The 13682-nt window shown below is 59.3% G+C and overlaps 1 protein-coding gene across 2 annotated transcripts; it reads left to right on the top strand.

Annotated features, from left to right (window-relative positions):
• The first annotated feature begins 133 nt into the window (after positions 1 to 133).
• Positions 134 to 13643, top strand: HGS (hepatocyte growth factor-regulated tyrosine kinase substrate). Of its 2 annotated transcripts, none has more exons than XM_052657168.1 (22): positions 134 to 248; positions 1686 to 1770; positions 2102 to 2177; positions 2556 to 2648; positions 4219 to 4342; positions 5655 to 5707; positions 6100 to 6168; positions 6823 to 6947; positions 8054 to 8132; positions 8199 to 8297; positions 8386 to 8481; positions 9093 to 9131; positions 9209 to 9349; positions 9444 to 9503; positions 9975 to 10182; positions 10571 to 10743; positions 10829 to 10969; positions 11052 to 11229; positions 11909 to 12042; positions 12118 to 12237; positions 12417 to 12506; positions 12939 to 13643. In XM_052657168.1, exons 1-22 carry the CDS (start codon positions 212 to 214, stop codon positions 13047 to 13049), a joined length of 2331 nt encoding a protein of 776 aa, XP_052513128.1. In that variant the 5' UTR covers positions 134 to 211; the 3' UTR covers positions 13050 to 13643. The 2 variants fall into 2 exon arrangements, with proteins under 2 accessions (XP_052513128.1, XP_052513127.1); XM_052657167.1 differs by having other exon boundaries at positions 9972 to 10182.
• The last annotated feature ends 39 nt before the right edge of the window (positions 13644 to 13682 follow it).

Raw genomic sequence — 13682 nt, 5'->3', positions numbered from 1 at the left:
CATTGGCTCCCGACATTGACCGTCTCAGTAGGCGCCGTTTAATTGGCGCCCAGCGTCTGGGGCGAGTGGAAAGACCCGCCTCCCCACGGCTCGCGGGCTGGCCGGCGACGTGCGCGTGCGCGCGTCTGAGAGGCAGGCGGAAGCGGAAGTCGGGGGCGCGCCGGCCAGCAGTGGGGATCTCCGCGGCGTCAGGTTGGGGTCCCGGGTCGCCATGGGGCGCGGCAGTGGCACCTTCGAGCGTCTCCTAGGTAACGCTGCCCCCGCTCCCTGGTGGGAAAGACCCCCGCCCCCAGTGCTTCCGGGCGACCGCCGCGCGACTCGGGCCCTGGGCGGGCGCGCAGGCGACATAAGGCCCGGCGGTCCCGGGCGCAGGGCCTGGCGCCGACCGATTGAGTGAGGGTCCGCGCAGGAGACCGGCCCGGAGCTTGGGGAAGTAACTACCAGCGTCTGGCCAAGCGGGCCTCACGTCCGGAGTTACGAGGATGGATGAGTCAGTGAAATAGTAAAGTCTCAGTAGGCCCTCTCTCCCCGCCAAAAACCTAGGTTGCGTGGGATTTGGGAATTCTGATCCATACGTGGGCCCCAAGGGTGGAGCCGGCAGTGTCTTCCCTGGGACGTGCCAGCTCTTCGGAGCGCTGTTTCCCCAGGGATCCAGACCTGCGCCGTATGTCCCCACTGGGCTCCGAAAAGAAGCGCCGGCGCTAAGAAGGCGTTTCCTCTGTTGGGGTGGATAGCTGATCTTTCTGAACCTCCTGGAAGTCACAGGATTTAGGAAGGAAAATCAATGTTTATGGACAAGCTCACTCTCCTTCAGGAAACTGTTCTGTGTTTGGGACAGGCGCTCTGGGTAGTGGAATGGTCAGCCTGAACCTGGCCTCCTTTTTCCTCAAATGCGATTTCGGAGGGACCTCAGATGAGGTCTCTTCGTTGCTCGTTGAATTATCTGGGCTGAGGAACTCAGCTCATGAGATGGTTCAGCCCTTCAGCGATCAATCCAGGAGTCACTGTCAAATCCTTTTTGATCTTCTGCATGACTCCAGGGACCGTGGTCTTGACTGAACTGGGAGAGCAGCCCCTGAGCTGCTCATTTGTGTGTCTGAGGCCACAGTGACGTAGACTAGAGGTGGTCGTTGGGGAATACTCCTTGGCAGGTCAATCCTGTCTGCACTCCACAAAACACTTGAGGCAGAGGACTGGGGTCTCTGCTGTATGTCTCTCCAGCAGTGCCACAGCTGAGAGCTAAAGAAACAGGCTAAGCTTCTGAAAACCAGGGACTCTGAGGGATGAGGCAACAGAGCTTAGTGTTGACTTCTGGTTCCACCCCAGCAAGCTGTGTGATTTCAGGCCTAGTGACTTTACCTCTCTTCATTTCTCACCTAGTTTCTTTGTCCGCAGAGAGGGTGGAAATATCCCCTAATATTTAAGGTTTGTGTGAGAGTTGAGTGAGTTCGCGTAAAGTGTTTGGAACAGCACTTGTGTGTAAAAAGCCCGCGGTGTCTTTCAGGAAGGACAGTGCTTTCCACGGTTATTGTCAGGTGTCAGGAGGGTGGTCACGTAGTTTTCCGTTTGGTCCAGATGTCTAAAATGGGAAGGGGGCAGTTCCTCCTGCCTGTTGCTGAGCTGGGGATCCAGCTAGGGGATCACCCAGCAGGATGAGCCCCTGTAATGGTGTGTTTCTGCCTTAGACAAAGCGACCAGCCAGCTTCTTCTGGAGACTGACTGGGAGTCCATCCTCCAGATCTGTGACCTGATCCGCCAGGGGGACACGCAGTAAGTGCACCCTCGGGAGCAGGGGGGTGGCCGTACCGTGGACTGGGGCTGCTTGGTGCCCACTCATCTTCCAAGATCCTGCCCTGATGAAAGCTGAGCATGTTAGGCCCCGATGGAGTACTGTGTGGTCTGTATGCTATGGCTCTTGAGATCTCAGGACAGTTAAAGGACTTTTTCTATACAGTTTGGGAGTGCATGGTTACCTGGACGTTTGCCTAGGGGGTCTCAAGAACCAGATGGCCAATGGGCTTTTCCTCAGTCTTAGAAGCAGTTCTCTTCTTCTTTCTTTTTTTCCTCTGTTTGCTTTTACCAATGCCTTTTTTTCTGTCAGGGCAAAATATGCAGTGAGTTCCATCAAGAAGAAAGTTAATGATAAGAATCCCCACGTGGCCTTGTACGCCCTAGAGGTAATCAGACCCTGTACTCCAGTCGGCCCTGGTTGGGGTGGCAGCGATGGGCGCACTCCCAACAGTGGAGGCACCAGGGACAGAGGGCTGGGCTGGGCTGGGAGCAGTGCTTCCACTCTTCCACCTGAGACTGACACGTGTATGCCCTGAGGTTGACTCCAGTGTCTGTCCTTGGTGATAAAACATGGAGTTAAAAGGAGCAGGTGTAGCCCTGGCTGCTGCTAGCCTTGGAGACTGCTCTGTGGGCTTTCCTATCCAGCTGGGTGGTCTGAGGGCCCTGTTGAGGCCCACCTTCTTGTGGGGAAGGTGGACCTGTCCAGGAGGGAGAGTTCCTGCCCTGACCTGCAGCTTAAGTCTTCCCCGCCCTGGGGTCTGCAGGTCATGGAGTCTGTGGTCAAGAATTGCGGCCAGACAGTCCATGATGAGGTGGCGAACAAGCAGACCATGGAGGAGCTGAAGGAGCTGCTGAAGGTGGGTGCTCTTCAGGGAGCAGAGAGGCCCATGTGGGGGTGCGCCACCCCAAGGGCTTCTTGGGGCTTTGCTGGCACCTGTGTCAGGAACAGTGCCAAGGGCTGGAGGGCAAGTGTTTGTGATCCCTGCCTGGAGAGGTCAGGCCTTCCCAGAAGCTAGGCAGGGCTGCATCTGGGAGTGCGGAGAAGACCCCACTCCTCCTGCAAGGTGAGGAAAACTTCCTGGAGGGCAGGAGCTGAGTCTGAAGGGTAGGGGATGCTCACTGAGTAGCAGAGAAGGTGGGGAGGAACAGTGTGCGTGTGGCCATGGCAGAGCATGTGAGTGGAGACCTGGGGTCCCCAAAAGACTTGCATAGAGCAGGGAGGCACGTGAGTTTGATGTGTTTGTGGAGGCAGAGCTGGGGAACAGCAACAGAGAAGGGATGCCAGAACCCGCCCCCCGCCCGACCCGCCAAGGCAGAGGAGGGAAGTCCTCTAGGGCCTCAAGGGGTCCTCTGAGCAGGGCAGGTTCGCTGCCCACCTATAGGGATTGTGATGTGGGCAGTGACACCAGGGGGTCGTATGATGTAGAGTGGGTGGTACAGCCATTCTTGGAGGTGAAGGGCATCCCGTAGAGCTGAGGCCGCCCTAGGTGGCAACCTAGGAGCGCAGCTCCGGCACCAGCTCCACCGCCACTGTGACCTGGGCCTGTAGGGCGCCTGTGGGCCTCGCAGCCTGGAGCCCATCTGAGGCTGAGCTGACAGCAGGACTTTTCCAAGCCCTGACTGGAGGCCTGGCCAGCCCCTCCTCTGTCCTGGGTGACAGAAGAATAATTAGAACCTGCCCTCTTTGTGTGGGCATGATCGTGTCCTGTTCACACGGCACGGGGTCTGAGTCCTTGGAGGGCTGGGGCTATCTGGAGAGGGGTCCACTGCCTGGACCCAGATTACAGAAAAGAGCAGGAACTCTGGCATGTGAGCTGTGGTGGGTGTTTCCTCGAAGCCGCTTTCTCGACCCATTGTCCTGAGCATTGTGTGTGTATATCATCAAGAGAGCTTTAGAAGTGGGATTGGTTGTGCTTTAATCTGCTGGAGGTGGTGGCCTTGTATGTGGGGAACTTTCTGGAGCCATTCATCCCCTGTCTGGGCTGCCTATGACTGGAAGGAGGGAGCTGGTTGACTGTGCATCTACACCTTCAGCCCAGGCTTGGTTGGCTCTGCCTGTTGGTGGCTGGCCTTAGCCAGGTCCAGAGTGGGTCACAGGCTGAGGGGCTCCCTAGGTAGTCAGGGTTCTGTAGAGCACAGGGGTGAGATGGGGAGAGACAGGTGGTGATGAGACAGTAGGGGTGGGAGAGCCTTCACTTGAGGGATTCCCCAGGTTCTCTAGGCGTTTAGCGACCAGTGCAGGCCCTTAGTCGACAGACGGGGGAATGGATTTGTCTTTGGGGATGGGGTTCCTGGAGGAGGCCTGGATCTGGAGAGTAGCTCCCTACATGGCCCCATCTCCATTTGGAGTCTGCCAGTTGCTTCCTTGTTCTGGGATATCTCTTTGGCACCTCCATCTCCTCATCTTCCTTCTTCCCTTGCCTACAGAGGCAGGTGGAAGTAAACGTCCGGAACAAGATCCTGTACCTGATTCAGGCCTGGGCACACGCCTTCCGGAATGAGCCCAAGTACAAGGTGGTCCAGGACACGTACCAGATCATGAAGGTGGAAGGTGAGTCACGGGGGTGGGGGCAAGAGGGTCCAGTCCCGGGCTTGGGACGCACCATCAGGAGTTAAGGGGCTGCCCTGCACCAGGTTGGCCCAAGGGAGGCTGTGCTGGGGACGGCACTGTGCTCTGAGTCCAGTGGACTTGGAGAGTCTTAAGCGGGGCTGTGGCAGCTGAGGCAGGCTTCTTCAGGCCCAGTGTGTGTGCCTCCCTGTTGCTGTGCCTGTGGAGAGATGTTGGGCTTCTGGCAAGGAGAGCGGTGGATTCAGGCCATGTTTGGAAGATTTCCTGGTGCTCCCACCTGGTGTGGGTGAGAGGGCAGGCTGGGTCCTCTCCCACCTGTGCCGCACGGCAGGGCCAGGTCTTCTGACCCCAAGATGAGCCACGGAGTGGGAGCAAGGGCACTGCCTGTTGGTTGCAGGGTGGGCAGGACTGTGCAGACACTGTGTGATGGACCATCCAGGTCAATAAGCTGGTCTCAGACTCTCAATTCCTGAACTTCAGAAATGAGAGAGAACATCCAGAGTTTACGGAGGGAATTTCCAGGCAGTCCACTGGTTAAGATTCTGGACTTTCGCTGTCAGGGACTCAGATTTGATCTCTGGTTATGCTTCCCTGGTGACTCAGAGGTTAAAGCATCTGCCACCAATGCGGGAGACCCGGGTTCGATCCCTGGGTCGGGAAGATCCCCTGGAGAAGGAAATGGCAACCCACTCCAGTATTCGTGCCTGGAGAATCCCATGGACTGAGGAGCCTGGTGGGCTGCAGTCCACGGGGTCACAAAGAGTCGGACACGACTGAGTGACTTTACTTACTTACTTACTTTGGGGAACTAAATCCCACAAGTCACACAGCATGGCCAAAAAAAAAAAACCCAACCAAAAAACAAAGACTTACGGGATTTCAATGGGTCCATGGCTCAAAAGAAAAAGCTCTGGTTTAAAAGCTCTGGGAAGTGTGGTTGGCTGGAATGCAGGCCAGGAGCCAGACGGGAGGCCCAGGAAAGACCCGCGAGGCCTTGATGTGGTGGGAGCAAGGCTTGGCTCTGTGTGTGGTCCCCAGGACTGAGCGGCCACGTGGAGCCACCCCAGCTGTGGGGCAGGCTGGCTGAGCTGCGCCCCAAGACACCCTTGTGCAGTGTGAGGTCACTGTGCCTGCCGCCTCAGGCTCTGGGCCTCTTCTGTCTGCTCGGGGAGGCAGACGCCAAGAACTGGGATGTGACTGCTGGAGGCCTCGGCTGATGGGTAAGGACAGGTGAGGCTGAGGGCCTCACACACCAGGGCAGCATTCAGTGGTAACAGGGGCCTCCTTTTTCCAGGACACGTCTTCCCAGAGTTCAAGGAGAGCGATGCCATGTTTGCTGCGGAGAGAGTGAGTTCACGGGGTGCTGGGTCCAGGAGTTAGGCTGCTTGCAGGAGGCAGAAGGGAGACCCTGGGATCTGGGCTTGTTGGGAGCAGGTGAGCTGCTAATTGACCTCAACATGAGAAGGCCCTTTAAGTAGAATATGCAACTTTGTCTGCAGGTTGAGAAAGGAACCTGGTTGAAGGTGCCTTAGGGCTGTGGTTCCCAGTTAAATACTTCCATGTCTCCGAAGCTGTGGGAAGTCTTGCAGTCAGGTCTTTAGAAAGAAAAGACCATTTTGGAGGGAGATCCTTCCTCGAGTCATGTCTGCAGTGGGTTGGCTGCAGTCCCTGCACCTCTTGTGGAAAGCAGGGTGGCCAGGGAGGGAAGGGGCGTGTGACCTGACTCTGCCCGTCCCCAGGCCCCTGACTGGGTGGATGCCGAGGAGTGCCACCGGTGCCGGGTGCAGTTTGGGGTTATGACCCGCAAGGTGAGTGCGCCTGCCTCAGGGAGGCCCCCAGCTCCCCGCCTGGCTGGGACAGACCCCAAGCCTCCCACTGTCATCCCAAGGCCACTGTGCGCACAGCAGGCCCTTTCTCTCTGGACTGGGGCCTGGCGGCGTGGGGAGTGAGGTCATCTGGGGTCTGTATCCAATGGTCAGTGCCCTCAGGCAAAGTTCAGGCAAGGCTGCACTCCTGGGGAATGCAAGCACCCTGTGCCCAGGGGTTTGGGTCTGCGTTGCCTCGGCCAGTAGCCCCCTGGCTGAGTCTCCTCAGCTGACTTGACCTGTCCGGCTTGGACCCTCCTCCTGCTCACTGAAGCCGTGGCCAAGGCTGGGGCCTGGGACGTCTGAGCAGACTCCCCAGACTCAATGTCCAGCAAAACTTATTTATTAGGACAGCTTATGTGTTCTTTTGTGAACTTTTTTTATTAATTTGACTACTTTTCCTCAAAGTAGAGGCTATAATTGAGAGCTTGTGAGTGTGCCCTGTTCCCCCAGATCCTTTGTGGCCTCCCAGGCTCACCTTCTGCCCACCCCAACCTGGGAGGCCCGGCCTGGCACTTCCTGCAGCAGGTGGTGCTGGGCAGGTGGTGGTCGTGAAGAGTGGCTGACCAGGCCTCCCTGACCCACCCTGTGTCGCAGCACCACTGCCGGGCGTGTGGCCAGATCTTCTGCGGCAAGTGCTCTTCCAAGTACTCCACCATCCCCAAGTTCGGCATCGAGAAGGAGGTGCGGGTGTGTGAGCCCTGCTACGAGCAGCTCAACAAGTGAGTCCCCGGGACACTGGAGCTAGGGCAGTGCCAGGCAGGGCCCCTAGGTCTGAGTCCTGCTGGCCAGTTGCTCGGGTTTGTTTATTAAGTGTTGGGAGAAGAGACACAGGAGTTGCCTGGAGACGCTCACCCCACGACAATGAATTGCCTTTCTGCAGCCCCATTGACTCTGTCATACACACACACCCTCACTCCTCTCGCGTGCACACACACACACACACAAACACACACAGGCCCTCACCCCACGCGCGTGCACACACACACACAGGCCCTCACCCCACGACAATGAATTGCCTTTCTGCAGCCCCATTGATTCCATCTCTCTCTCACACACACACACACACACACACATACACACAAACACACCCCAGGCTTTTGTGCCCACACACACCTTGTATCCTGAACCAGTCAAGAGTGAGCCGCAGGCACCCCGTCCCTCTCCCCTCCACTCCCATGTGTGCCTCCCAAGGGGAACTTTTCCCGCGAGCCTGCTGGTAGCTGGTGAGCTGGTGCATTTGGCATCAGTGTTGTTAGTCCCTGTTCAGGGTTCCCAAGTCCCAGTAACGTCCCATGGTGGTTCGGTCCTGTTAGGACCCAGCCACCTCCTCAGCTCTCTAACCTGGTAAGTTTCAGCGTCTTTTTCTTTTGTGACAAGGACATCACTGAGGGGCCAAGGCTGTTTGAGGCACATCTCTAGGTTTGGGTCCGGGGTCTCCTTGTGGTGACAGTCAGGCTCTGTGTGGCTGGCCCAGGAGCCCATGTTGTCCATCTTCCCAGCATCAGTGATAGGATCTGATCTGCTGGGGAAGTGGTATCTGTAGGCCACTCCACTGGGAAGTCTTTTCTATGGAAAGCCACAGCATGGCAGGTGTTTGAGCCCCATTTCCAGGAAAGGGGCTGTCTTTTAGGCCAGTGACTTGCCCAGGGCCCTGCAGCCCAGAGGTGACAACTGGTTCGTGGGTCCAGCTTTCCTCTGGAGTGTGGTCTGTGGAACCCCCGTCTTCCGTCCCTGAGGGTGTCAGAGGGGAGCCCCAGGCTGTTTCCAAGAACACATGGGGGTGGGATATAGCGCCCAGTGACACATGGCATCCTGTCTCCTCCAGGAAAGCGGAGGGAAAAGCGGCCTCAACGACGGAGCTGCCCCCGGAGTACCTGACCAGCCCGCTGTCTCAGCAGTCGCAGGTACTGCCCGGGCCTCTGGGGGCGCCTTGACCCTTGGCCCCGCTAACCCTGTCCTGTCATCCTCAGCTGCCCCCCAAAAGGGACGAGACAGCCCTGCAGGAAGAGGAGGAGCTGCAGCTGGCCCTGGCCCTGTCTCAGTCGGAGGCCGAGGAGAAGGAGCGGATGGTGAGCGGGGGGCAGCCTTGCTGAGTCTGGGGGTGCTCAGGAAAGTGCGGCATGCACCTCGGACACCCTTCTCCTGGTCATCCCGCAGAGGCAGAAGTCGGCCTATACTGCGTACCCCAAGGCAGAACCCACACCCGTGGCCTCCTCAGCACCCCCCGCCAGCAGCCTGTATTCTTCGCCTGTGGTGAGCCTGCCCTTCAGCTCAGCCCCAGTGGCTTAGACCCCCTTCCTGTGGGATGGGGGGGTAGGTGATTGTGCCTCAGCAGGGATGCTTGAGTCTCCTGGGCAGGGGCAGAGGCAGCCTAGTGCCCACAGGTCTCAGCTCCCTGGTCAGGACCCCGGTGGGGCAGAGGACACTGCAAGGGCTGGAGGCCTCACCGTCGAGACCCCGGTGTCTTCCATACCCCCCCGAGCGGGAGGAGCTGGGGACACCTTGGGTCAAAGGTGCTCTGTTTTTCTAGCCTCCTGTGAGGCCGTCACAGGTCTGTTTGCTGGAGGTGGACCGAGTTCTTTCTGTAAAAAGGAGGAAGGTGGCAGGTGGGGCAGAGGTGTAGAAAGTCATTTGCAAACCCTGCAGGGCACTGTGGGTGGAGCTGAGAGAAGCCCTGCCAGTTGCCCACCCGACCCTATGTTCTGTGGGAGGGCTGGTGGGGCAGCACCCTGCATCCCGTCTACGGTTACGCAGCCCCTTGGTGCTTGGACAGGCTTTGGCCAGTCTGCAGGGTCTACTCATGGCTATATCATCCAGGCCTCTGCTCCGGCCTGTGGCCTCTCATATCCACCATGTCTTCCCAGAACTCGTCGGCGCCTCTGGCTGAGGACATCGACCCTGAGGTGAGGATACCCCAAGTGTGGTGCTTTCACCTCGCTGCCTCCTGGCCCTTGGGAGTGACCCCCTCTTGCCTGTGCAGCTTGCGCGGTACCTGAACCGGAACTACTGGGAGAAGAAGCAGGAGGAGGCTCGGAAGAGCCCCACGCCGTCTGCGCCAGTGCCTCTGACAGAGCCCACGGCCCAGCCTGGGGAGGGACACGCAATCCCTGCCAACGTGGAGGTAAGGGGTCACTCTCAGTCTTCGGACTGTGGTCCCTTGGGAGAGGGACACCAGGATAGGCAGAGATGGAGTCTCACTGTCTGGTCTTTTCCAGACTTCCCTCGCAGAGACAGACCCTCAGGCTGTAACTGCAGCCGGAGCTGCCTTTAGTGAGGTAAGCCATGATTCCCTCCTCGGGCTGGGGCAGACTTGGCCTCCCAGAGTGCAGAGCACCAGACTCACGGTGACCTCCCAGAGGTGGGCTGTTGTCACTTACAGCTCTCCATTGAACGTCTCTAGGTTGGCTGTAGGCTCTGCTCAGCTCCTTGCTGTCTACCCCAAACAGGCTGGAATATTCTGGGGCTCTGCTCTTTGGTGCCCAGTGGAGTAAGAGGCCAGGGCCAGGACAGCTTCGTCTCGGCCACGCTGTGCCTGTGGGCAAAAGCCGAGCCTCCCTGGGCCTCCGTTTCCTCCCTTATGAACTGGGTGCTGAGGGCACCTCTCGCAGACCCCCCAGGAGGACCCAGTCAGTCGTGCAGCAAGCTCAGAGCTCAGCACCTGGCTCAGCCGGATAGAGGGACCCTGTCCCCACTCGGGCTGGGGGTGTGGGAGGTGCTCAGGCAGACTCCCTGTGCCCTGGCAGCAGTACCAGAATGGGGAGTCGGAGGAGAGCCACGCACAGTTCTTGAAGGCCCTGCAGAACGCCGTCACCACCTTCGTCAACCGCATGAAGAGCAACCACGTGCGGGGCCGCAGCATCACCAACGACTCGGCCGTGCTGTCCCTCTTCCAGTCCATCAACACCATGCACCCCCAGCTGCTAGAGCTGCTCAACCAGCTGGATGAGCGCAGGCGTATGTGCCACGCGCACCCTCCCAGATGGCCCTCCAGGCCTCGGGGGCTCCCATCAGGGGCCTGCCACACCTGCTAGGGGCAGTGGGTACCTACTGGGCCAGGCATTATCGCGCCTGGGGTGGTGTGGGCAGGGCTGCCGTGAGGGACCTTGGGCTCTGCATGAGGGAGTCCCAGTGGCAGGTGTCCCACTGAGCACAGTGAGCTGGAGGGAGTGTGTATGTGTATGTATGTGTGCCCGTACCTGTGCATGTGCGTCCATCCGCCCTGGAGCCCCTATGCCAGCTGCACCCTGCCATTTCCCAGGCCGGGCTGGGCAGCAGTGCCCACTGCTGGGCAGCTCGTGTTCCAGCCAATGCCAAGGCCCCCCAGCTCACCCCTTCCCCACAGTATACTACGAGGGACTGCAGGACAAGCTGGCGCAGATTCGTGACGCCCGGGGGGCGCTCAGCGCCCTGCGGGAGGAGCACCGGGAGAAGCTTCGCCGCGCAGCCGAGGAGGCCGAGCGCCAGCGCCAGATCCAGCTGGCCCAGAAGCTGGAGATCATGCGGCAGAAGAAGCAGGTGTGGTGGTGGCGGCCCGCCTGGCCGTGGGGTGCGGGGGCGGTGGCAGCCTGCCCGGCCCTGACGCCTGCCTCATGGCCCACAGGAATACCTGGAGGTGCAGCGGCAGCTGGCCATCCAGCGCCTGCAGGAGCAAGAGAAGGAGCGGCAGATGCGCCTGGAGCAGCAGAAGCAGACCATCCAGATGCGGGCCCAGATGCCAGCTTTCTCCCTGCCCTATGCCCAGGCACGCACCCACCACACGCCCCGGTCCCTCTGGGCACCCTGGTGACGGACAAGTGCCCTGAAAGCGGTCTCTCTGTCTCCAGCTCCAGGCAGTGCCTGCGGCGGGGGGCGTGCTGTACCAGCCCTCCGGCCCGGCGAGCTTCGCGGGCACCTTCAGCCCGGCCGGCTCGGTGGAGGGCTCGCCCATGCACACCATGTACATGAGTCAGCCGGCCCCGGCTGCCAGCGGCCCCTACCCCAGCATGCCAGCAGCCGCAGCAGGTAACGGAGTGGGCTGGGGCAGGAGGGTTGGGGGGCCAACAGCCAAGACAAACCCCAGACCAGTACTACCCTTTCCTCCTCTTGTTGTTTTGGTGTGATCACAAACTTACAGAACAGTCAGCTGAGCAGTACACAGCATTTTTCAGATTCACACTCTCTCCCCACATTCAACCCACACTCACTCTCTTCTGACCCAATTTAGGGGGAGTGGCGGGTATGACACCCTTTACTACTAGAGGCCTCTGCGTTTGCTAAACCAGGATGCTCCGCAGGGCCTGGGCAAAGGCACCAGACGAGGAGCCTGGAGGCCGTGGTGTGACTGCATCCGCGGCTGGCTCGTGCTCACATGGCCCCAGGGCCTCACCTGTGCCAACAGGAAACCCGCCCCCTGTTTAGCTGTCCTCCCTCTTAGAATGTTCTGTGGGCTTCTGTGACACTGACTTCCCAAAGACTGCTGGCCTGTCATCTTGCAGACCACCTCTCGTTTGGGCTGTGACTGGTCTTCTGAGAGTGTGACGTTCTGTGGGTCCTTTCTTGTCTTTGTTGATTTCACTTACTATTATTTTGTGAGAATGTGAAACACAAACTTATTTCTGTAAGTCACAAGGAAAAGGGAAACTCAAACCCCTGTCCCTTACCCCATCCTCAGAGTTCTGAGCTCTCTTCTCTTTGCCTGCAGACCCCAGCATGGTGAGCGCTTACATGTACCAAGCAGGGGCAGCTGGTGCACAGGCAGCCCCGCAGGGCCCCACAGGGCCCACCACCAGCCCAGCCTACTCATCATACCAGCCTACTCCCACGCAGGGCTATCAGGTAGGTGGGGAGGCTGCCCCTTCCCTACAAGGCCCCTAGGCCCAACTGTCTCCCATCGCCCTCTCTCCTCCACAGAATGTGGCCTCCCAGGCCCCACAGAGCCTCCCAGCCATCTCCCAGCCCCCGCAGTCTGGTACGATGGGCTACATGGGGAGCCAGTCAGTGTCCATGGGCTACCAGCCTTACAGCATGCAGGTGAGAGGCTGTCGGGGGGCCTCAGATGGGAGGAGCAGGGCCTTTGGGGGTGGGAGCGTGCTGGGCAGGCTCCACGCTCTGCCCACTGCCCCATGTCCCCTCCAGTGCCTCTCTACTGGTTGGCATTTACCCGGTTACAGAGCTGCTTTCTTAGCATGGGGCTGTTTCATTGTCCACAGAATCTGATGCCGACCCTCCCCGGCCAAGACGCGCCTCTGCCGCCCCCACAGCAACCCTATATCTCAGGGCAGCAGCCCGTGTACCAGCAGGTGAGCCTCTCCTGGGACCACCATGGGTCATGACGGGACAGGCTTCACTGTGGACCCCTCGTCTGCAGTGGAGCTGTCCTGGGAAGTGCGGCTGGCGTGGGCCAGGATTGCTGCTCTTCAGGCAGGACCAGGACAGACATGTAGCAATAGCTGTTGGGTGTCAAAATCATATGTTTACTTAAAAGCCCAAGGTCCCATCTACTCAGCTCCAGAGACATGAATCTGGAATGCCTGGGGAGTGGGCTCTGCTGGGGACAGGAAGAGGGCAGGGAGTTCATGATGACTGGAGGAAGGGAAGGGGAGCATGGGCTTGAGGGGCCTAAATACCGGGCCAGGCTGGTTTGTGGAGTGTTGGAGAGGAGCTGGTAGAGGATGGGGAGGCTGGGGCCTGGAGAGGGAAGACAGACCACTGGCCTGTGTGTCCTCCCACAGATGGCGCCCTCCAGCGGCCCTCCTCAGCAGCAGCCCCCAGTGGCCCAGCAGCCCACAGCACAGGGCCCGCCAGCACAGGGCAGTGAAGCCCAGCTCATCTCGTTTGACTGACCCCGGCTGGGAGCTCCCCATCTAGAGTAACACTACGGTTCTCCAAAACTGCCGCCTCCATCTCTAACTAGCGCGGTCCTCCTGCCTCGCGCTCTCCCCTCTGCGTGGGCGGGGTGGCCCTTCACTCTGGCCCTCCTCCATCTTTGTCCTTGCCTGCCAGCTCCTGGTCCCTCTAGGCCCCATCCTTGTCTCTGGCTCCTTAAGTCCGTGTCTGACTCCTTTCCCCAGGGCTGGGCCTCGGGGAGGAGGGTGGAAGGGAAGGACCTTCCCTGAGAGGAAGCCCCCAGCCCAGTATGTCAGGTTCTGTGAGGGCTGGCCAGAGTGGGGTCTCTGCCCCACACAGCTCATGCCCTCCCATCCCCACCTGGGAGACGTTGAGGCCATGGTCTGTGACTAGCGTGAGTGCTCCCCAGAGTTCTCCAGCATGGCCCCCCAGGCTGTCAGCAGGGATGCTCTTGGCCCTCACAGGAAGGGTGGGGCCTGTCTCCAGCTTCTCTGCTTCTGAGCTGCCATCTTATCCAGTGCCCTGAGTAGATGGAATGGAACAGTGATAATAAAAATGTCTTTCAACAAGTATCAGGGTGTCTGCTCAGAGGGAAAGTGCTGGGCAGCTGTTTCAGTTCTGGGTGGGTG

The sequence above is a fragment of the Budorcas taxicolor genome, chromosome 19 (genome assembly GCF_023091745.1).
Source record: "Budorcas taxicolor isolate Tak-1 chromosome 19, Takin1.1, whole genome shotgun sequence".
NCBI classification, from domain to species: Eukaryota; Metazoa; Chordata; class Mammalia; order Artiodactyla; family Bovidae; genus Budorcas; species Budorcas taxicolor.
The sequence above is the reverse complement of the archived record's forward strand: the minus strand, read 5'-3'. Positions and strand labels throughout refer to the sequence as shown.

Bases quoted from the DNA above. Each gene is read 5' to 3' on its own strand.
- HGS (XM_052657167.1), top strand. From the start codon at position 212: ATGGGGCGCGGCAGTGGCACCTTCGAGCGTCTCCTAG. The intron at 10,744-10,828 runs GTGTGGTGGTGG...CATGGCCCACAG, and splicing joins TCATGCGGCAGAAGAAGCAG to GAATACCTGGAGGTGCAGCG. The intron at 12,507-12,938 runs GTGAGCCTCTCC...GTCCTCCCACAG, and splicing joins AGCAGCCCGTGTACCAGCAG to ATGGCGCCCTCCAGCGGCCC.